Source organism: Ascidiella aspersa, chromosome 8, assembly GCF_963924565.1.
Source record: "Ascidiella aspersa chromosome 8, kaAscAspe10.2, whole genome shotgun sequence".
NCBI classification, from domain to species: Eukaryota; Metazoa; Chordata; class Ascidiacea; order Phlebobranchia; family Ascidiidae; genus Ascidiella; species Ascidiella aspersa.
In genome coordinates, this window is record NC_139454.1 from 20,841,142 (window position 1) to 20,864,100 (window position 22,959).

Consider the following 22,959-nt stretch of genomic DNA (forward strand, 5'->3'; position numbering starts at 1 on the left):
CAACGTAAAGAGATTCCAAGAATGTAGAACGTGGTAAAAAAATTTAGGAAAAAAACGTAATCCTCATAAAAACTCGCCAACCTCAAATAAACACCCTATACCTGGATAGGACATGGACCGACTTTCATTGGACGCAATCTGCCTTACGAACACCTCGTCATCGCAACAGGACAGCAGTGGGAGCATCCACGAGTTCGGCGCCGAGGAACTCCCCGCCCACACCCCCCCTGACCCCCACCATGATGTCACCACTGCCTATCCACAGCACGTCATCGAAATGACGCAAGGCGGCGGCGAAGAAATGGCGCCGGCGCCGGAGCCTCGTATCCACCCGGCGCCAGTACACCTGCAGACGGCCGCTCTGGGCGCCCTGGATGACGGCCAGGGGGGTCAGGTTCCGGGGGAGCAGTTACAGGATTGGACCCCCGAGTTCCAACCCCTGTCCAGCGTCTTTTCCGAGATTGCGCGCCTTCGCGAGGAATCGGCCGCTATTCGTCAAGCGGCCGCCAAAAACCAGCAGCAGCACGCCTTGACTCTAGCAGCAGCTGCGAGTAGCGGACAGCAAGCGAGTAACGCCGCGAGTCGGGCGAGTAACTCGTCCTCGGTGGTATCGGTGAACCCCGGCCGCCCCCCGCCCCTACTCACCGCCGTACCCCAACACAGCGGTACGATCGCCGCCCCCGTTCCCATAGCGACGCGCGGGGGCTCGGACTCGCATATTGACCTGGGCCACGTGCCCCTTAAGGGGCTTTACCCGCGCCCCAACCCCCAGTATCCGGGAGTTCACCCTCTTCGAAACCACCCCGCCGGCGTGCCCCCGCCCTACTCTTACGTCATGTCGGCGCGTCCCAATGCGAAATCGTCATCTTCGTCTAAAGGCTCGAAATCGGGGTCATCTGGGGTCAGTACGCCCCCATATGGGTCAGTTGGTGTTCCCACATCAGTGGAGTCTCTACCCAGGACCCCGAACAGCCACGAATCGAGCTTCACTTCCCCTGCGATGTCGCCGAGTCTTTCGCCTTCTTTGAGTCCATTGGCTGAGCAACTCGACTACCCGATATCCACTTCGAGCAACGTGCATCGCAGTAGATCCGATGACACGAACATGGCCAGCGAGCAACCCGAACGCATGGTTCACGTGTAGTTTTGTCCTTTATTATTATATTTTAGTTTTTCGCACATGATTTGCTGGATTAAATAATATGCTCTTTGTTTTGAGTTATATATATCGCCTCTTATTTTTTTTGGTGCATTTATACTGCTCTATTTTATGAATCTAAGTTTGTTGTTATTTTTTCACTGCTATCTACAGAGGTACGATACATTTAAGACTTTGCGATTTTTGTGATATGCTGTTCATGTTAGTTTTTTTTTTTAATGAAATATAGTAGACCTGCTAGACCCTATATTTTTCACTTTGATGAAGCGATTTTATTTAAGACTCACTTAGCTCGTTGCAGTTGCAAAAACAAATTCGCGATTTACAATGCGAGAATTTTGTTACGAGTTTTATGACCATGACGGTTTCCCTGCAAAACTCTATTGTATTGTCTCTTGCCTTTGAATATTTTTTCGCTTTCTTGTTCTGAAAACATGTTCCAGTCATCCTATTGGCTACCTAATTTGACCAAGTGTCGAGACGCTCATTACGACAGAGGTTAAATGTGTTTCTTTCTTGTTTAAAGTCGTTTTTACAGCAGTTTGCGGGGTTTGGAATTTCTTTAAGAAGCCTATTTTACTTTTCTTCGGGGTCTTCAACGTATCTCTCTGTTTCGCTCTGTACTGTGAAATGCGCTCTACCCTCTATTGGCTGGCACTTTTCCATGCTCACAAACCTGTTACTATTTTTTTTTTCGATTTCAGTAATACACATTTATTATTATTATTAAACCTGATGTCCTGATTTGTTATTAGAATTTGAAGGTCAATGCCATCGCGGTAGTTGACAGTAATTTTTGAGTCAAATCTAATACACCTAAAAAAATCCTCAACAAATCCTGACAGTTATTTTTAGAGACTCGAACGTTTGTCTTTTTTAGTTTAATTCTTGTTTCAGTTTAAGGTTTTTTTAATAAGGTTCAGTTTTTTTTATATAAGCAATTTAAAAAATTAAGTTGGGCCTTCATTCGACCAAAGTTTGTGAAAACTGGTTCTAAAAGTTCCGACGTGGATCTAATACAGGGGTTCTTAAACTTTTTTTACCGCGGACCCCTAAATTTTTTTTTTGCCTCACGTGGACCACGGTAGGTAAAAGATTTTCCAAAATGACGTCAGAAATTAACGTCACAATGCAAATATACGTTATAAATCTGCTGATTTCAGTTTAAAAAGTGTGAAAGTGAAATGGAGTCTAAATACAGTTAGCGTCTTTTTTGAATAAATTATTACTTTTTAGAAATACACTAACATTCTAATTACGACCTCATGGACCGATGGACGGACCCCCAAGAGGGTCCATGGACCCCTGGTCTAATATATAGTCTTCGTTACACGTTAATGTGTGAGTTAAAAATGTAAGAAAAAAAGTATTCTAACCCAGTGGTTCTCAACCGCCGGTCCGCAAATGTATTAAAATTTAATATCTCAATTGCAAAATTCAAGATGTTGAAGGCCTATCCATCATATTTAGAACTTCGTCAGCTCCGTAATTTGCAGCATTGTGACGTAATAGAGTTAATGATATTCTTTGGACTTCATTGTACGTCACAATGCTGCAACTGTTTAAAAGTAGGCTACAACTCGTATGTAAAAGCGAAAAAGTGTTTTAGTTGTATACTATTGCGTAATTAAATTTTGGGTTGATTTTGGTTCTTAAAGGTCCACCGGTCCGCAAACTTTATTTTAAAATTTGACCGGTCCGCAAGCTAAAAAGATTGAGAACCACTGTTCTAACCCGTAACTAATTTACTACCTAAACAGTATGACCAAAAAATACAAGTAGCTGATTATTTTAACTATAGCGTGGTACAACTGCAGGCCTAGGAGACAAATGTGACCCGTACACTCATACCCATTTGTTATTGTTTTACGACGTAACTTTGTGACGCCACTTTTAGTTTTTATTGAACCCAACCTAAACGAAACTCCTGGATCTGCCCTATATTGTCGTAATTGTTTAAAGTAGTGGGCCTTATAATAGCTATTGACAGGGTATTTTGTGCCGCGACAAAAAAGTTTGCAAACGTTTTTAAAACTAATACTGAAATGGACGCAATTTTTCCGTGCTTCGAGAGTTTATTTTGCCTTCGATTGTGTAATTGCAAGTCAATCCCTTCGCGAACACCACGATTTGTAAAATTAATTGAATACGATGTCATTGGTAAAATTTTGATTCCCTTTCAAAAAACTGCCGCCCCTGCAACATTGCCCGTCATGTGAAACAAATTGTTTCTGATGACAGGCGACAAAGCATAGCTAGACTTCCCTGCCTTAAAACAGTAGAAATGTATGTAGAGATTTTTCACCATTTTCGTTGTATTGCGGCGTAAATTAGTTTTTTATCCATGTGTCACAAAACATTTTTTTTTAATATTTTATTAACGGAGCCAAAGTAAAAAAAGCTATGAGTTGACTTTTGCAATATAAGTGAAGTCATGCTACAAATGGCTGCGGAGTCAGTTGAAAATAACCCGAGTCCGACTCGGGACAAATGTGCGATTTCGTCGAATCCCGAGTCCGGCTATGACTCGACAGGCTGTTTTCCGCCAAATTACGTACGGTGGATTTTCAGCAATACGCGTATAGGCAGGGACCATCTGCTCAGACCAAAAATTAAGCGCGCTACTCCAAAAACATAAGCACGTTACTAAAGACCAGGGGCAGATCCAGGATTTCGGGGTAGAAATCTAAGCTTTCAGGAATAACGTCATAAAATAAAATGAAAACTTTTAAACACCTATTTTTGTATGCGCAAAACGTGGTTTAATCGTGCGAAGCGCAAAAAAATGCGTTTATTTGCTTGAAATTGGCAAGTTAATCACGCTTATTGAATGCAACCTTGTCAACTTTTTTGCGTCAGAGCGCACCTGTGCAGTGTAGGCCTACACCTTTTAAACCAGGGGTCGGCAACCTTTTTTTTAGTCTCGGGCCAAACCAAACTCAGTAAGTCCTCGACGGGCCTTAATAGATTTCCTTTATCATAAAATACAGAATGCATCAGCGAAAACTGGATTAAGTTGAATAAACTTTAATTTTATAGAGTTTCATGCTAAAATGATTTCCATTTCGATATAGCTACCATTCACATGCTGCCTTTGGTCTGAGAAGCCCTCTAAAGAACAAAAATATATATAAGGGCAAAGTAAATACGACTCGCGCGAAGCGCGAAAATTTTTTGCATTTTTCTATTTAACGTACCGGTAAGTAAAAATATGAGGCATGGCCGATTGGTCGTGTCCACTGTCCAGCTTGTGGAACAGGTGGCTGGCCGGATGATTTTTTTTTATATTGCGATGGATTTTGTTGTTTAAAATAATCACGGCTGCAGTCGAGAATTAATATTCACAAAACTTAGCAAGGGTACAAACCATTTGTCGCTAGAACAATGGAGTTAAAGGGGATTTACATTTCATGTGCATATGTTTGGCTGTTTGCATTTTTATTTTCCCTTTTGCCTTCGTTTGATTACAGTTCAGGTTATTTTGTTTCTCATGTTTGGTTTTCAAGTAAATTTTTCAAAACTAATCATGTCCTTAAAGAACAGATGGTTGTTTTAGCCAATAAAAGAACACCACATAACATGGCGGCACTTCATTGGCATGACGTCACTGAGCTAATGAGCCAAACCTTCCCCAATCAACCGATAAAGGGAATTTTTGGTTATTATGGTGAAGCTAGTGTTTGTATGCCCAGACTGATCGCCTCTACAAATGACGCCTCTTGGCAATCTTCTGTATTTCTTATCACATTCAACTTCTCGATGTTTATTTTCATGCCTGTGGCTTGCATACTCATTTACATACGGAGTCACAAAATGGCTAAATCTAGAAACAAGCAACCCAACGGCGAAATGCAAAAACGTACTTCTCGCCTGCTGATTGACTTCTGTTGCTGGAATGTGTGTGTGCTGACTTACTTGGCTGTTTGTGCGCAATGTGTGTGTTGGCTTACTTGACTGTTTGTGGTGTTTCCAATGATGTTTATCTTATTAGTGCCGGTTTTTACTTCCTATGAAAAGTTCATTGAACCCCTGGATTCACTCCACATTGATAGGAAAAGGTGCGCTGTTTGGATGGACAAACTTAAAAAACGAAACATTCCCGCCTTAAACAGAAATGCCGAAGGAAATGTCATAGCAGAAAGTCAATATTAAGAAGTCCAGAAATGCAACAGATATAGTCATTACCCCTCACATATTTTTAATACTGAAAAATTACATGTGAATTTGTGACAGGTAGCCTATAGGTATATTCACCAACGCTTCACGTTTTTCTTTATCAGTTCGCTTGCTTTGAATATTATTCGTTCTATTTAGGTCATATTCCGAACTGTGTTTTATTTTGACGTTTATGTTGTTTTTATTTAAATCTGTTCGCTTGATGGTTTATTCACGTATTAACAATGTAATAATCCTTATTGATGTTAAGCTTATTGGGCATCATGCTATTACTATGCAAATAACAAACACTTTTATCATGACAAAATTTAAACCACGAATTTTGATGTATATACGGTTTAGCTGACTTTCTGGTCTTATTTTAGACAATATAATGTCCCTCCGCTCGTGCTAGGGCAATGATTTCCTCAACTGTGGGCCGTGGCCCACTACTGACCATTTTCAGTGGACCATGCTATTTTTGACAATATTGCAACTATATAATTTGATGCCTACCCTACAACTACCAATTAAAACGTTTCGCCAACTCACAATTACGCGTTTCAAAAAAGTATTTTTTTACGAAATACGTTCGAATCGATCAGTGGGTAGGTAGCCTTACTGATGTTTTTTTTTTGTTACGCTATTAACACGGCAGTGCACTTTAGAAGTTCAGTCTGTTAAAAAAGATATATATTAGCCAGGGCGATAAGTCTTATTTGGAAATTGACCATATTTCGTACAAGAAAAGGTTCACGCCACATGGTGAGCCGCGAACAGTTTTATGAACCAAATTTGGGCCACGGAATGAAAAAGTTCGCGAACCACTGTGCTAGGGCAACAAATCCTAGCGACAACGCAACATTCGCTTTACGTTGTACCTCTCCCCTTATTTTGTGTAATTGGACGTGCCATAATTATGGTTGCGTCTCGATAGAAAATAGGTACTCTTTGTTTCTGAAGTTTTTCTGCAGTTCTCTGTTGTTGTTTTTTTGGTTGCTTTTCGATTTATTTATTTATTTTTTCTTTGCAGTATACAGTCTATCGTGTTTTAAGGGGTGGCTGACATGATGACCTTGAGGTCTTGCGTCACCCTGCACCTCAATTTTTTTTTTTTTTAATTTCTTGTCGTATTTTCTGAAAAAATATTACGAACGTGCTAAATAGATATCTATCTAACCATCAGCTAACAAAAATGAAAACCATACACAAACCGTTTGTTCATACCGCTTTTTTACAGTTTTTAAAAAATAAAGCGGTTGCATTTTTATAACGAAATTACCCCGTAACATTTAAATTTCAGTGATACCGTTCGGTCATGGTTTGCTGACCTCGCGCCATGCTCCAGTCGTTTTTCTTAGATCACGTTACTATGTAAACAACAGCAGGCCATTTGTACGTCATAATGTTCCACGTAGCTTTGCTCAAAGTTGAAATAGGTTTGACGCCATTAATGCGTATGAGATATTAATAAGTGTCGTGTGATAGACCAAAATGTCAGTTCTAATTAAGGTTGGGAGCAAAGCGTAAGATTGAACAAAGCGCTCCTGCTTTGTTTTTAAGATTGCTGCGATTTTTTATTTGAGGCAGATCTGAAAAAAACTTGCTCGTTTGATTATTTAAAACGGTCTATATTGATTGATAAAGTGCTGTACCAAAATATGGATTATTTTGTTTAGGGCCTAGGATAAACAAACACTGCTATGTAACTTGAAAAGTTTCTTTAATTTTTTTTTTTTAAGTTTTGTTTAACTCAAACCCAAATGTTATATTTCAAAACTCAGAATGCAACACAAACGCTAACTCATACCCTCATATGTGCCGAACGTGTGTGTGCAGGGCGTTTTTAGATGTCCTAAATTTCTGACAAGGCATCGATGCCCTGGAATTTGACGAAGTTAGCAATAAAAGTGCAAAATTGATTCCTATAGCACAGTTTTATTTCACCAAAATTGTTTAAACTTACCATATAGGCATGAGGCCATAGAACCCCCGAAGCATGTTCTTAAATTATACGTAAAATTTTGTTGCCCATTTTAATGGCAACTTTTTAGCCCAAAGGTGCTATTCGAAAATTATAAAGTAGAAATGGTTTGTTTTAGTGATAGCACGCAACATCACAAAAGCTGTTATCTAAGAGCTCACATTTTGTATTTAAAAAGCAGTTTTGCACTTAGTTGAAAACAGCGCCCCGGAATTTCAAAGTTGGGCAGCCTATGCTTTCCCTACCCCAACTATTGTTAGCAATATAAACCCCCCTGACGAAAATGTGGTAGAATCTAGACCACCAATTTTTTTTTTTTAATTTTATTGATCTCTCCCATAAATGTGCGGTTTCACAGCTTACAAGGTGGCATCGGGAAATACATATTGCATGGTTTATTAAAATTCCCATAAAGTATCAGGGTAGTTGTAAAGTAGTTATATCAGTTATATATTTGCTGGTAACTTTGTGATGTTTAACAGATCGTATTACGCAAAGTATTTACTTTTTTACTTCTGGTTTTGCTGTATTTGTTATAAGAGTACAATAGTGCAAATTTGCAAATTTACAAAATTTTATAAAATGCCTTTGTTATTTAGTTGTATTTTGCCATAGTTGCAAACTTTTAGTTTTGGGAATACCAAATTAGAATTTTTTTACCTTCATAATGAGTTCGGACGACGTGGTTCTGCCAGCAGATGACGAATCGTTCTCAAGTTTTAAAGCAATGTGTGAAAGCAGCGAAGGCTGGACAACTTGTTATAGCAAAAAGAATATAAATGTCGCAACCAAAAATCAAGAAAACTCAAATGTCAAGCTATTAAGGGTAAGGATAAAGTTTTCGCTATTCTAAAAGCATTGAGTTTTTAATTTATAGATTAGCTTTTAACAATTTTTAGGATAATTTTACGATATACCTTGAACTATGCACATGCAACTAACATTAATTTTGCAATTAAAAAAAGCTTCCTTGCACACATGTTACTAAATATATAAGTATGAACATTTGGTCATTAATTATTCTAAATTATTTATATATAAACATAATTTTCTAACAGGGTTTGAACTAATACTATAAATTAAACTTTATATTATAAATTTTGATATCAGACTACTTTTGTTCTCATTGTCAATAATTTGGCTGCAATTTTTTACATAAATATTATTTTGTATTTTTAAAGATTACGAGGCTGACTTTTACAGATTTAAAGCCCATTTTAAAGTTTCCTGTATAATTTTATTTTCCAGGCAATGTCTTCATTTAGCGACATTTCTGCCGCAACGATATTTGATGTTATCCACGACACAGAGTACCGCCAAAAATGGGATCATGATATGATTAAAATGAAAGAAATTTGCAAGTTGTGCGTAAACAACACTGTTTCCTACTATGCCGGTATGAAAATTTTGCTCAACTTTTCCCTATGTTCATTCTTTAAAAACAAATACCAGGATTTGGTATCTTGAAATATTCCAATATTTATATATATATTATAAACAAACATAAAGTAACACTCAACTAGCATGATTAAAATAACTTTTTGGCTGTTCTTTAGTGCAATCTTGAATTCCTAGGTGTCGAATGTTGTTGTGCAGAGCATTTTTAGACGCCCTGAAATTCTAAAGTTATTAATCAATATGCAACATTAATTCCTGTAGGCTGTGGCACAGTTTTAGTTTACCAAAAGTGTTTAATTACAAACTAGACTGGAAACCATAACCCACCAAGTATGTTTTTAAAGTATACGGTAGTTTAATTTTTTTTCTTCATTTTAATGGAAACTTTTCTAGCCTTATTGGCCAAAAGTCTAAAAGGTGAAATGGTTTGTTTCAGTAATAACATGCAACAGTTCAAAAAGCTTTTATCTAAGAACTCACATTTTTTGTGTAATTGAAAAGGGATTTAGAAGTGGTTAGAAAATAATGCCCTGGAATTTAAAAATTCTGGCACCTATACTGGAATGTTATGACATTACATCATTAATTTTTTATGAAGCTTTGGAACCGGGGATTAGGTAGAACTGTTGATCACAACTTTTTCGGAAGTTAACGCCTGGCCTATAGCTACTTGCTTTATTATAGATACTTTTACTGAAGGTTAGGAAAATTTTAACAAGCATTTTTAAGGTTAGATAAATTTTCATGGTTACTACTTTATACAACCCTCATGGAAATATTTTTTCTTAGATATACTCATAGTGGCAATTTTTTCACTCTGATTTTTCACCACCAATTGTATAATATATTGCGACTACTGGTAACACAATGAACTAAATTTATCACATATATATAGGTTTATGCTTTTATTAACCTTAAACAATACAACGTTTGTGATTAATTAGTGTTTATTACATATAGGTTTATGCGTTTATTAACGTTAAACAATACAACGTTTGTGATTAATTAGTGTTTTGGATAAACGTTCCACAACTTTAATAATATGTATTTTTAAGACAACTACTTACAAACCTAATAGCCTCTATTTATAAACCGAATTGAGCTGAAATAGGTAAGTGTTACCTATATGACAATATTAAAGCAATATTTAACCCCATGTTTCCAGCACAGTTAATAAAGATGCACAAATAATTACTTAACAAATCTCTTAATCACCAAGATATCTCTTGTTATTTGTTTATAATGACATAATCTGCTTTGTTGTGTTATTTCAGCCTAATGGGATTTGCCTTTATATAACCTTTATGCCAACCAGTGTTAGTCACAACAATTACTCTAATGGCTTTAATGGATATATATAGCAATACCTTGTAAATACAATAATATTAATAAATGTAATTTACACACCCCAGGGCTTAGCTAGAACAGGGTATGACTATATAGTTCACAAACTTACATGTGTTTTCTGTTTTTTAAAGCCATTTGGGTTAAGGACTATTGTCAAAGATATATGCGAATTTGCAGATTTAATGGTTTAAAAAAAAAATTTAGAGTTAAATTATTTTATTAGGTATGCCTACTCTAGTACGTTCGGTTTTTGATTCACATGTTTGTATTTTGCTTTTATTACCTTAAAACTTATTTTGAATTTTTTTTAGTCAAATGTCCAACACCCGTAAAGCCAAGAGACATCCTTTTTCTTTGCTCTTGGATTGCATATCCCAATATGAGAGAACCAAAGGAGTACATCATGATCAACAAGTCAGTCTCACACACAGTAAGTTTGAAACACCATGAAGTAGGCCCTACAGTTTGTTGTTTACTTTGTGACAAACTTCGTAGGTGTTGAGTTAGTGACGCTTGAATATCGATTTTGAAATCTTTAATGGCAGTGAGTTCTAATTCAATAACTGGTCATTCGAAATTGTTTTAAAGGGTGGAGTGCTCTTTTGACAAGTGCCTTTCCCTTTCACCTGTCCTAGTGCATAAATTATATTTTAATAACACGCATAAAAGATTGATAATATACAAGGGCGTATTGTTATGGAATCGAAAACCATTGGCATAAGGTTTAGTGCATGTTGATCACTGTTCTGCTCACACGTATATATTAACGATTATTGTGAATGGTTTGAATTAGGAACTCACGATGCCAGCAAAGGCAATATATATATATTCCTATAAAAAATGTCTTATTCTGGTTTTACTTGGGTTTTTAAACTTTGAGTTTTATTGTTAAAAGTTTTATTATAACGTAAGTTAATGGTATAAAAAACTCAATTAACTACCTTGTCGTTTTACAGGACTACCCTCCAAAAAGCAGCATGGTGAGAGCCATATCGCTTGTGACCGGTTACCACATTCGGCCAACTGGGCCAAACTCGGTCGACTTTACATATTTAACACATTTTGATCCAAGGGGTAAGAAAGCTGTTTTAATATATTTTTGCTAAAATTTTTTTTATTTTACTATGATTTTTTATCACCAACTGTTTAATATGTTTTTATTACAGTTTTAACATTTTAGGTGACACAAAGTGCTAAATTCTAAGTGATCATGCTGCCAAATTAGAATGTTTTGTATGGAAAATTCCACAGTACACTGAAACGTAAAGATTAAATTAAGTACAGAACTTAGTAAGAACCAAAAATAAGTTTGTACTAAGTTCTGTACTTAGTTTGATCTTCATCATTGATGTGCAACCAGAATCGTTTGATTTCGCCATTAAGATTCAGACAGATTCTGTTATTCCAAAGAAAACAATTCTGATTATTACACTGAAACGTATCAAATAAAAAATTATAAAAACACAACAATCATAAAAACACAACACCTTATTTACACTGATGATTGCATGAGTTATTGCTGAAACGTTCGTAAATTGCGAAATGTCGATTTTATTGAATATTATGGGCTTATTTTTATTAAAACCACAGTTTGAATTTGCGCAAAGTATTGAGTTTTTTAAATTGTGGCGATTGGAGACTGAAACTTCGGTTTTACCGTGCCTGAACTTCAGTCGATTTGTTGAACAGCCTATACCTAAAATTTACACAACAGTGTTTGGCCATGCGTGGCCCAGTTAAAGGACATTTAGCTGACGCTCGGTTTTACTACAGGCTTGCCTTTGTAATAGGGGCAGTGAGGCAGCGCAGGAAAAATGTTTCGGTTTCGACGGGAAATGGCAAATCACTCACGTCTGGTTGCTTGTCAGAGATTTTAGCGGGCGTTAAAACAGGCAGAAACACTCGCCAAATCTCGCTTAGTCGCAGCGATATGTCCATCGATGTAATTCCCACTCGGACGTTTTGACAGGCTTAGTGATGAAGCGATGTTGCGATTAACGCTTTACAGCAGTGTAATACATTTGCACGCCGTTCTTGCTGTACGACCAGCGCAGTGACATTGACAATGCCAAAGCACGTATGGTTTGACTTGGATTCCAAGCATTTTGAATCAGATTACGATCAATATGAGAGCTTTTCGGTTTGATTAAGTCCGATTTAAATTTAGAATTACCGAATGCGCGAAAAAATGAAATAATCGCATATAGTTTTCATTGAAATATGAATGGGTAAAATTAGGACACCAAAAATTATCACTTTTTCTGCGTGACTAAAATTTTTGTTCTGTGTGCGAAACTTATGAATTCCACTGGTCAAAGTTGCACGTTCGTCACAAACACAATATTGGTTTAGAACTAGAACTATGGCACAAAGGTAATTCATCCATTTGATTAGAATGAGAATTAGAAGCACACCTCGCTAAATAGAAAACTATAATTATCTAATTGTCGCATCAAGTCTGTATAGTATATTATAGCCAGTCCATGATGCAGTAATTGTGTCAGTTGGCAGCGTTTTTCAACTTGCATTTCCGCTATCGCCGAATTAACATTGGCTTTTCTTGTTACAGGCGCCCTTCCAAAGTGGGTAGTGAACAAGGTGGCACAATATTTTACGCCGAACGTAAGTTAAAACTAGTTCTTGACGTCGTTTTTATTTCATAAATTAAGTCTTTTAAGGTGAACAAATTATAAAAGCCTTTTAAGGTGAACAAATTATAATGCTACTATTCGTGTTGTTTATATTCGGATCTAGATTTGCAACACTACCAGTTGTTCACTGCCATTTGTATTTTTGTCCTTGTCATAATATCCAAAAGAACCACAAAGGTTTGAAAATATCTAAAACGACATTTTAAAGGACAGAATATTGCAGTTACGTCCAAAACGACATCCTCAGTTTTTGCTTGGCAGCATGATACCGTTTTTTGGCGAAACTGCAGTATTAATGAAGTGCGGTTTCAGATTTTTTCAAACCTTTTTGGTTCTTGTGGATCTTAAGACTTATAAATAGCAAAAGAAACGTTGTTAAAGCCTTTTCACCTATTGTTACTTTGTCGCCTGTAGTGAAACCAACGCTAATACAGGCTGTGTTTCTTGTACGCTTGTTTTCTTGTAAAATAGTTCGGACGGCTTTACGAACGGGTGATAAATAGTTTATAACCACTATGTTGAAAACAAACGTTCAAAATGCTACCTACTTATTTAGAGGCTTTATATTCTTACTACATATTTTTACAGCTTTTAACCATTATGCTCTAAATAGTTTACAATTTATCAACTCTGGATAGGTTGCAGGATATTTAAACTTTTTAGGTTTAAAAAAAGTCCTATTATTAAGGGACCCGTCAAGTCATTCGTTTAGCTTTTTGCGTTATGCAAAGTTTGCTACGTTTAGAGCGGTGCAAATGGCGCCCAATGCATACAAACACGCTAGGTTATACATAGGTTAGTTTCCCATAACGAGGTTACCGAAAGTCACACCCTGCCGACGCCCGAATTCACTATTCGTAAAATGTAGCTGATAGTGATAACAATTGCGGCTGTATTGGCATTAACAAAATACGACATTTTTTAAGTTGTTTTAATTTTAGCGTGCATTTATTTTAGGCTCTCACGTAGAAACGTGCTAGCCATATGTTTTCTTTGGGGCGTGGTTACTTGTTTGTTTGCTGGCTGATTAGCTTATCTGTGAAATAATGCTTGGGTGAGAAATCGAACTCAAACTACACAGGTTACTTGTTTGTTTGCTGGCTGTTTAGCTTATCTGTGAAATAATTCTTGGGTGATAAATCGAACTCAAACTACACAGTATTTCTGAAATCACTTTGTTTCATCAAAATATTAATCATAGGTTGCTAAAAATAGACAATGACAGACATCAGGACGTAGGTGGTATGTAAACAGGACTGACATACCGTCCATATTAAAAATAGTTGTCCTATTTTTAAATCTGCATCTTAGAAAATTATAGACCTTATTTCTAAGAAATACTGACAGAATTTGTACGATTTTTCGTAAAGCACATGTAAACGCAAAGCCTTTTAAAATTCGCATGTAATGTGCCAACTGCATTTTTGCCTTTAATTTTACTCTTAGTTCATTTCCAGCGTCGCGCGAAATTGGGTTACAATTTGCAAAGTTGTGAGCCGCGCATGAATATTGCAGGCGCTTTGACCGTGAACGCGCCGCTGAGGTCTGCACATATGTCTGCCCGCCCCACACACTGTTAAAGCAGATAAGCGCAGCGTCTGATCAAACTGTACTTGTGGGCATATTTGTAGCTTGTGGTACGAAGATCTCTATACCCGTCACAGTTTATTCAAAAGGTTTATTTTACGATTCTATGGTCTAGGTGTAATTATAGTATTCTGCTCTTTTAAATAAAGATGTTTTGGGTTTTTTTGATACCCTTGGTGTCTCTGTTTGGACAAGGTATAAGAGTTCTAGTTTTTATAATAATTTCAAATTTCCTTTCGCGCATCGATTTTGTTAGCCACCTCGGAAAAAAGAAAAATTAATCTCCACGACACAAACCTAATGTGGCGTGAAGCTCCAACATATAACGGTTCCAGCATACTGAACAACAAACGTGGTGTCGGTAGCAACACTTCACAATCTATTGATCTGTGGCTTCCATTCGATATTTGGACGACAAAAAAACTAGCAAATTAAGTGGTTCTTGTTCCATAAAACAGCTGTTTCGGATATTTCAGTCAAGTAGCGTTCTAACGACATCTTATGCCTTCCGGGGAAATCTTGCCATCGTTCTTGTAACAAAGATATTTAAAACTCGATTCTGGCATTTTCTTGTGGTTTGTTGCCAAAAGTGAGTGTGAATGGTTGCAAAAAAACGAGTAATTTGTTGCCAAACGTGTGTACACCGGGGAGAATTCTATAACCTCTCGGCTGACAAATGAACGCCCTGAATAATTTAGCGGTTCAGAAAATGGTGTATAATCACTGGTACGATTACCTTTTATGCGTAACACAAACAAAGCGCGAGCGGTTCGACCTTTTCGAAACCCTCAGCACTTTGGAAGAACTCAGCTCTATATTAGTGATTTGGCCCTGCAGTCTAAAACGCTGGATTCAATCGGTTAAAAACGTTTTCGGGAAAAAAATATTTATTTTTGTATAAAAAAAGGCGGCCACCCATTCTGGTGCACACAAAAAATGTCTAGAAAATACATTGGTTTGTGTTTAACATTGGTTTGCAATATTCCCCCACAACCCAACATATGTACACCGAAAGTCATTGCAGACTGACCGAATCTGTCGATAAATGATGCTAGCAGGGTAGGCTGTACAGAATGTAGCAAGCATCGGCGTATGGTTGTTTCTCGACTCGTTCCCTGCTGAGCCTGTGTTGCTCAGCTGATAGAGCGACGGTCCCGGTATGACCTGAGGTTGTGAGCCCGAACCTCACTGCAGGCTAGTTGTTTTTCTAGCCTGTCCTGCTTGCATCTTTGATCGACAGATTAGATGAGTCTGCAATGAGTTTCGGTATACTAATGATACGTAAGCCGTAATCGTTGGTCAAAAAGCAGCTTCAGAAGGCCAAATCACAGTTGTTAAACCACATATGTGTGTGTGCATATTTATTTAAGCCAAAATATGTTTATGTTATCTTTCGCATTGGTTTTGTACGTAAGTTCGTTTCGTGCAACTTAACGTCAATGGGTTGCACGAAATGTTACTCAAACTGCTGTTTCTTCCCCGGCAAAATTAACGCTCGGAACCAAAAGGCTGTTCGCTATCTGTAAATTCGAAATCGAATGCCACGCGCGTGTTGGTAAATCGTGTGGGATTAATCGAGTCTTGTTGTACCCAGCCACTAACCAGTTCGCTAATTCGTCTTTTAACAGACGTATTTAAAAATGAAAGGTACGACAAACACATCTGTCTCGAGGGTCAGATTTAATATTTAACAGACAGTCGGTCAATACACTCTTTGCAGCTTCCACTTTTTATGATTTAGTGAGCATTGAAAACTGAGTTGCTTCAAATTATAGCAAAACAGCGCCTTACAAAAAAATCCTAGCTTTTTGCATTTGCCATTAAATTGTTTGAATAATATTTACTCAATCGCAAAGGTCGCGGCGTTCTCTGTGCCTTGTGGTTTCGCCGAATTGGTGAACGTCAAGGAAACACGACCCTGCGCATTTCCTCTATCCTGTATTGTGGCGACAGTACACGGGCTCCCCGAACTAAACAGGGGAAGATAACTTCGTTATGAACGATTCGATGCGGGATTCGTGAAGGCTGCTATCCGTCATCAGTATAAAGACGCGCCATTGCGTTAACGCGTTGACCTTTATTCGTCCAAGCCGCGGCGAAGTGTTTTCAAATATTCATAAGTTTAATTGCTTGGCGCGGACGGCGCACTCGAAACGGCTGACTCGGCAAAGTGTAGTCTGGTAACGAGGTTTCTCTTGCGTCATACTGGCCACACGAAATACTACTTCGCTTGCATTAATGTTACGGTTCAATACACTAATGCTACAGCGCAATTGGCTAATAAATCTTGGCAAAAAAGGCATAAATCCAATTGCAATAAGACGTTTATTTGCTGATTCATTACGAACCAAGTGCCAAAAACTCCTCTGAAAAAAAACCCGAAAAGAAATCAAGTCTGAAAAGTCATAGCGACGCCATCCGTATTCCTTATGTTCTACAAAATACAAAATGCTAATTGAAACTTGACGTTAGCCTTATGTACGGAATGTAACAAAAACTATGTTGAATTGAACCGATTGGTCTAAGTGAGTGGTTCTCAACCTTTTTTCTTTCGTGGTCCATTTGCGTTGCAAAAAAGATCTTTGGCCCATTAGTTTTATGAAAGAAAAAACTGTAAAATAGGTTTAGAACAAAATACCGCAGAACAAATTTCAAAACAGATTATTTATTCAACCGTGCATTAGTGAGACACTTGCGGCTGAACAATAAATTTACATTCCTTTTAATTCCTCCCCAAGCCATTATTACTGTAAAATTGAATATAGTGGCACAAATGAAACTAAATCTAGCTTTTTTAAATTAGTTTGTGACCCACCTCAAATGTTTTTATGGCCCACGGGTTGAGAACCGCTGGTCTAAGTAAAGACTTTATAGGCGCCAGGTACAACAATATGTGTTTTTGAAGCTCGTTGGCCTGTCAGCCGTATTGTGCGTTCTTAAAAATTCCTGGACTTGATCCAACACTGCGTGGTATTTTATCCGTGTGACAACTTCCTTTATGAGGTAAAATGCCATATGTTTTAGTGTGGATTAACACACGCTATTTATATAAACTTGCAGCGGCAATGCTCGAACAGCTCCATAATTTTTAACCTTTTTTCGCGGCGGCGCAAATATTAGGCAGAAGTACAACAGCAAAGCTTTTGCGACGCAATTTAGCTCTCGCGACCCAAGAGTTGAGAAACACTGCTATAGCCTATTTTTTTATTTTGGAGAATAATTTCATATATTTAATATCAAAGTCATAAGATGGTTTTTAAATTAAATTTTATTCCATATTTTAAAAGCACTATTGTGTGCCAGTTTTATAACCTATCACAGTTAATTTGGCCAGAGTTTTGTAAACAAAGGAAGTAGCCTTGGGCACATGCAGCCGATAAAACTTGTTTTGTAAAGTGTGCTACAAGTTTTCTTGACATATTGATTTTAATGCAAAAATAAATTGAAAATCGTATTTCTTGATGGTCCCGCAATAAACTTACCTGGTAATTGACACGTATTTTCGTGTGGTATAAGACACATCTTTCACCATATGATTATGTTTTTTTTACAGTGTTATACACATATGTATCCATCTCGGTGTAAGCACAGCGCATCGCACCGGACATTAAAAACGGATGTACCAGTAACCACCGAAAATTGATATTGTGTTATGTTGAAAAACAGTTTTATGTAGTTTCATCAAATTTTTGGTAAAGTTTTGTTTCATAAAGTCCCTTATGAATATGAGGCTTTTCTTGATTGTTCTGGTGATGAGACAGCTACCCAGAGAAGATATGCTACATTTAAAAATCTATCTTTTTAAGAGATATGCTACATTAAAAATCTATCTTTTCCGACAAACCTCCGACAAACTTTCCATTGATAAAAACAGGTTATTAATCGATTATTAAGATAATTAAGCAAACTTTTTCTGTGGGCAATAGGTATCCAACTGACCAGCAGGATCTGACCCGAGGGTCGTAGTTTGGTGACCTCTAGCCTACATCACAGAATATACGCGATGTGTTTCTAGAAATTTCTATGATTATGCGAGCCTGCCTCTGGGATTTGTCAGCAGACCTTTCGCTTCAATACATCTGTCAATTCCATTAGCAGCGACGACGCGTGATAATTGGCGGCTCATCTCTTCGCATTGTACTTACACGTGTTCTGTCGCACATTTTAACGACCGCATTAATTTTTAATGGCCATTAACCTGCTGCTACGTACGGACTGGTAAAAGTCACACCTGTCTTGCGTTATCTACAAGTGACATGGCGGTGTTCGTCTGTTGATTAATAACAAAGTATAAGTTTTCTTATGGTTAATTAATGCGCACTGTCTGTGGTATATTACTGAACCACTCATAACAGTAAGGAAAATGTATTTCTCAGCCTACAAGCTATTTTTTTCACCTTGCATCATATCCGCAACACGTGTTTGTGATGTTAGTGCCAGTTACAATTTCACGCTTGAGGACAAAATGTCTGTCAGATGGTCAATGACAAAATTTGGTTTTTCTATTGTTAATTAATGCGTGCTGTCTGTAATATAGCACTGAACCACTCATACTTATATTTTAAATGATCGAAAGTGCTTTGAAAGTTACCCAAACGGTCTTGCCTGTACTTTTGCTACTACCGGTATATAGAATGTCTCATAAAATTACGCATTGATTATGTTACTTTTTACCAATTTAGTATTTTTCCCACTTAAACTGTTTGTTCGAATCTTATCACAGTCTGGATTTTTGTCTTTCATATCTAAAAATCCTTTTTTTTCGATGGCAGCGACCTAATGTACTAACTTTACAGTTTTTACAAATATTTAAGCCCTTAAAAATGAAAAGAAAATGTGAAATCGCATTTCCGTAACGGTTTAAAAGACATAAATTTATGAGTGTTTGTTTAAATTTAAAGTTACAAGTGTTACAACCTAGAAAGAATACTTATTTTTTTTGTGAAAAAAGGCTTCTAATCGATTAGGCGGCAGCCTAGCAGGTTTATGGCAAACTAAGCAATTTTCGTTTCAGTTAACTTTTTTGTGAGATTTGCGTTACAGAGCAACAAAGTTATATTTGTCCCATCGAATCTGGTTAGCTATGGCTTTGTGACTCAGAGCAATCAGAACCTTATTGAACGTACTTTGTCCTCTTTGCGATAATGCCTTTGGAAATCGGGCCCGGAACCGTTTCCATTGAACATCAGTCAAGCGATAATACAGCGGTATATAGTTACAGCTTGAAGTGCTTAGCATATTTTTGGCTCCTTCAACCTTTAAATTCTAACGTCACTGGGCTGCTTGTTAACGATTCTTTTGCGGAGAGGTAACATACAAATACTCTACGCTTAACTTTTTTCAAGTTCCTTCCACGGTTTGTTGAAAAATATATTGTGTGTATCCAGGTTACTTTATGGACCCGGTCCCCTATACCAGTGTTTTTAACCTATGGGTGGCGACCGGAAATTGGGTCGTCATTTGACATGGTTGGTTCGACGAATGAAGTAGTTTACATGCTTAGATATATTGAGATTGGTTATTTTATTAAGATAATAAAGGAAGCAATACGTACAGCACATTAACTGAAGATGATACAAGCTCGTATCAAAACGTCTTATCCAAGATTATGTCGATCTACTCGACCTTTTTGGCTTTGCAATTCATTATCAAGCTACACTACAGATCCGTGCATAGTGTACCCAAAACGTATTATATTAATGAACAAAAAAATATGCTGGTGTCCTATGTTTTGTTCGCTTGCAAGAAGCGCAGCGAAGAAAATAGAGTCGCCAAAGCTTTGTTGGTATACTTAGAAAAGAGGGTTGACAAACACTGCTGAGTTTAAACCATTTTCTGTTTTTACGCGGCCCCTGTAACACCCCCGCTTAGGACTTTACACCTGTGTGCATACGAATCACGATGGCTAAATGGCGTAATTGTATAACCACGAAATCAATTCAAGATTGGGTCAGGCGACGTTGTCTACTGGATGCCGCTTTTAAATTATCTCTATACCGCCCTCTTGTGCAGGTGATTCATCGCATCCACAAGGCGGCGCGCAAGTACGACGCTTGGAAGAACAAGAACGATCCTAAATTCAAGCCCTGGCTTCGACCTGAGCAATGCAGGCTCCCCATGGCCAAAGAAGGGCAGCTTTCGGCGCGGTTAGTTTCTTTACTAATAATCTAAATGCTTGGTTTTGTGTGATACGGATCTCCGATACACTTCGTTTTTAAAATTTGAGACTTTGGGATAAAAGTGCGAGCCCAAACCGATACCCCTTGACGCACCTGAAACCATAGGCGCCGAGCGTGGGTATGCAGGGCGTTTTTAAAGTTTCGGTTCGGAGCAATTCAAAAGTTCCGGTTTTGTTCCAGTTCTACTAAATTTAGTTTCAAACCCGGTTTATAAAGTTCCGGTTCGGATACAATACGAGTTGCGTTAAACCTAAACACGTGGCTAAATTACTGTAGTGAATAATTATTGAATTGCAACTCGTATTTAATTTAGGTTTTGTGACGTAATATAAAACGAGCAGCTCATTATTTAAATATCTGAAAAATACAAAAGCAACGTTTTAAATGATGAATATTAATTTTTTCATAAAATTTCGAACGTGGCATTGCTGGACTCTGTTAAATACAATTTATGACGTCATGCTGGAGTTTTTCGTCTGCCTGGTAAATAGTTATATTTCAACATATCGCATCACCAACGATGCGGGTACCAATATTTGTCTGATGACGTCGGCACTCCTAAGTTGTAATTTGTTTTCTTTAGATTAAATGGTTTATAACCCGTTTGTTTGCAGAACATGTTCGATGTCTTAGTGTCACGTCGTGTAATGTGCTGTTAAGATTATTACACATAGAGCTTGATAGGACATAGGGCCAACGAGCTGAGTTTTTGCTTTTGTTTGTTTATGTGTTTAGATAGGTAGTGTATTTGTGTTATGTAACTATGGTGTAATTTTGCGTCTTGTTACCCTAAGACTTAAGTAATGTACATAATTTTTTATGTTTAACTTAAAACCTAAATTAAAATGCGTTTTAACTAAACTACAATAATAGAAATCAAAAAAAAAACTTTTGAGGCGTTCCTTCACAGACGATTTTAAAAAGATTATATTAAGGTAGTGTTGACAGCTGACGTAAAAACAGTAAATATTCGCATATTTCTCAGGATCGACAAAGGTGATATCGTCGACGAAACCGGGTTAAAAGAAGAAAACGGTCACAACGGGGACTCCCAGCATGACCCAATCAGCGGCGACGAAGCGTAAAATGTGACCTCTTGACCTTTCGCACTTGACCCTTTCTGTCTTCTAGTCCCTTTAGACTCGAAGCAGGCACAGCCGTAGCTGTAAAATTCCACACGGTTTTAAGCGTATCCATCACTTTTCGCTTGACTGCTTTATGTTGTTGTTGTTGTTAAAAAATTTTTTTTGGATTCTGAAGCAGGTTAAGGCGGTCGTCGATGAATACTAGAAACGTTTCCTGCTGTTTTGGCAAAGGAAATCCAATTTGATGCTTTTTAATAACAAATTTGATGCTTTTTAATGAAATATTCGATGCTTATAATTCCAAATTCGATGCTTTTAATCTGCTATCAATTCGCTGTTTGTTAATCAAGCCGTCATAAAATGAGGAGTAAAACATCTAATTATCCGCCGACTTTCTTTTTTTTGTTAGAAAAAATGTTATCTGCATTTAAGTAACTACTAAAAACGGGTGTTTAAAAATTTATACTCTTTCTATACCTAAGGCTAGCGCACACTTCCAAAGGATAGGCTGTAAACGGTGTCTGGTTGCACCGGAGCCGGATTACATGTCAGCGTTTTATCCGCTTTATTGCCGTGGCTTAGTACCTTGTTTCGGCCCAATGCAGTTGGCAAAGTCAACATCGTTGCTTTTTTTTTGCTCGCTTGGAGTGCTGTCGACGTTTTCCTCCATCCTGCTGTACTGCCATCGGCCATTGCTGTTGCTATCGTGTTTTACGTAGATCATGTTTACGTAAAACCTGCTGCTTCTGGTGTGCGAATGCTCAGTTTCTATTTCATATCGGCAGATTGATGTCGACCCTTTTTTATCCACTTTTGGCTTTCGATTCGTCTTGCTTTATTCTCTGTTTCAAACTTTTTATGCTGTCTTTCCTGGGTGTATGTCAATCTTCAGACTGCAACACGAAAAAGGTTGTTTTCTGGAAGTAGCTTTAGGATAAAATAAAGCAAATAATATGAGCATAAAGCTTTAATTGAGCAATCTTTGTTTCACCCAAAACGCTTCAAGCTTTCGTAAGACGCTTTAAATTGTCTGTAAAACGTATGAACTTCTTCTGTCGCAAAAAGGTGCATTGTTTGTGTCCGTTGTAAAACGTCAAACATCTATTTTTTGCTGTTCGTAACACCTTTTCGACATGCTGGTACGACTTTCCTATTTTGTTATTTCCGAAAATTTCTTTTTTTGCTAATCCGTCTATTTTTCGCGACTCATTTATTTATCTCTACGTCAAACGTCAATTACTTCATTGTGCTTTTGCCCGTGCTTTGGCGGTTTCTCGCAGGCCTATTTGTAATTAGCGCCGAATTCCCCCTTTTTCAGATATTTTCCTATGTCTGAATTATACGCTTGGTTGTTAATTTGAAGAAAACCCTCAAGAAAGCCGTAAATCGTTATTTTGTCTTACCGACTGCGAAT

General features: G+C 37.5%; 2 protein-coding genes across 2 annotated transcripts in view; both read left to right on the forward strand.

Annotated features, from left to right (window-relative positions):
• Nucleotides 1-1,832, forward strand: part of LOC146136803 (protocadherin-16-like) — a 94,902-nt gene extending 93,070 nt beyond the window's left edge. The window contains exon 54 of the mRNA XM_083396255.1: nucleotides 110-1,832. Coding sequence (XP_083252381.1) covers nucleotides 110-1,144 — 1,035 coding nt within the window. The 3' untranslated portion in view covers nucleotides 1,145-1,832. The remainder of the gene's footprint in view (nucleotides 1-109) is intronic.
• Nucleotides 1,833-7,902: 6,070 nt separating this feature from the next.
• LOC146136805 (START domain-containing protein 10-like) lies at nucleotides 7,903-21,803 on the forward strand. Its single transcript, XM_083395308.1, has 7 exons — nucleotides 7,903-8,124; nucleotides 8,547-8,694; nucleotides 10,355-10,473; nucleotides 11,000-11,117; nucleotides 12,613-12,665; nucleotides 20,294-20,427; nucleotides 21,446-21,803. The coding sequence occupies exons 1-7, from the start codon at nucleotides 7,966-7,968 to the stop codon at nucleotides 21,543-21,545; spliced, it is 831 nt and encodes a 276-aa protein (XP_083251434.1). The 5' UTR covers nucleotides 7,903-7,965; the 3' UTR covers nucleotides 21,546-21,803.
• The last annotated feature ends 1,156 nt before the right edge of the window (nucleotides 21,804-22,959 follow it).

Bases quoted from the DNA above. Each gene is read 5' to 3' on its own strand.
- LOC146136805 (XM_083395308.1), top strand. From the start codon at position 7,966: ATGAGTTCGGACGACGTGGTTCTGCCAGCAGATGACGAATCGTTCTCA. The intron at 11,118-12,612 runs GTAAGAAAGCTG...TTCTTGTTACAG, and splicing joins AACACATTTTGATCCAAGGG to GCGCCCTTCCAAAGTGGGTA. The intron at 12,666-20,293 runs GTAAGTTAAAAC...CCTCTTGTGCAG, and splicing joins CACAATATTTTACGCCGAAC to GTGATTCATCGCATCCACAA.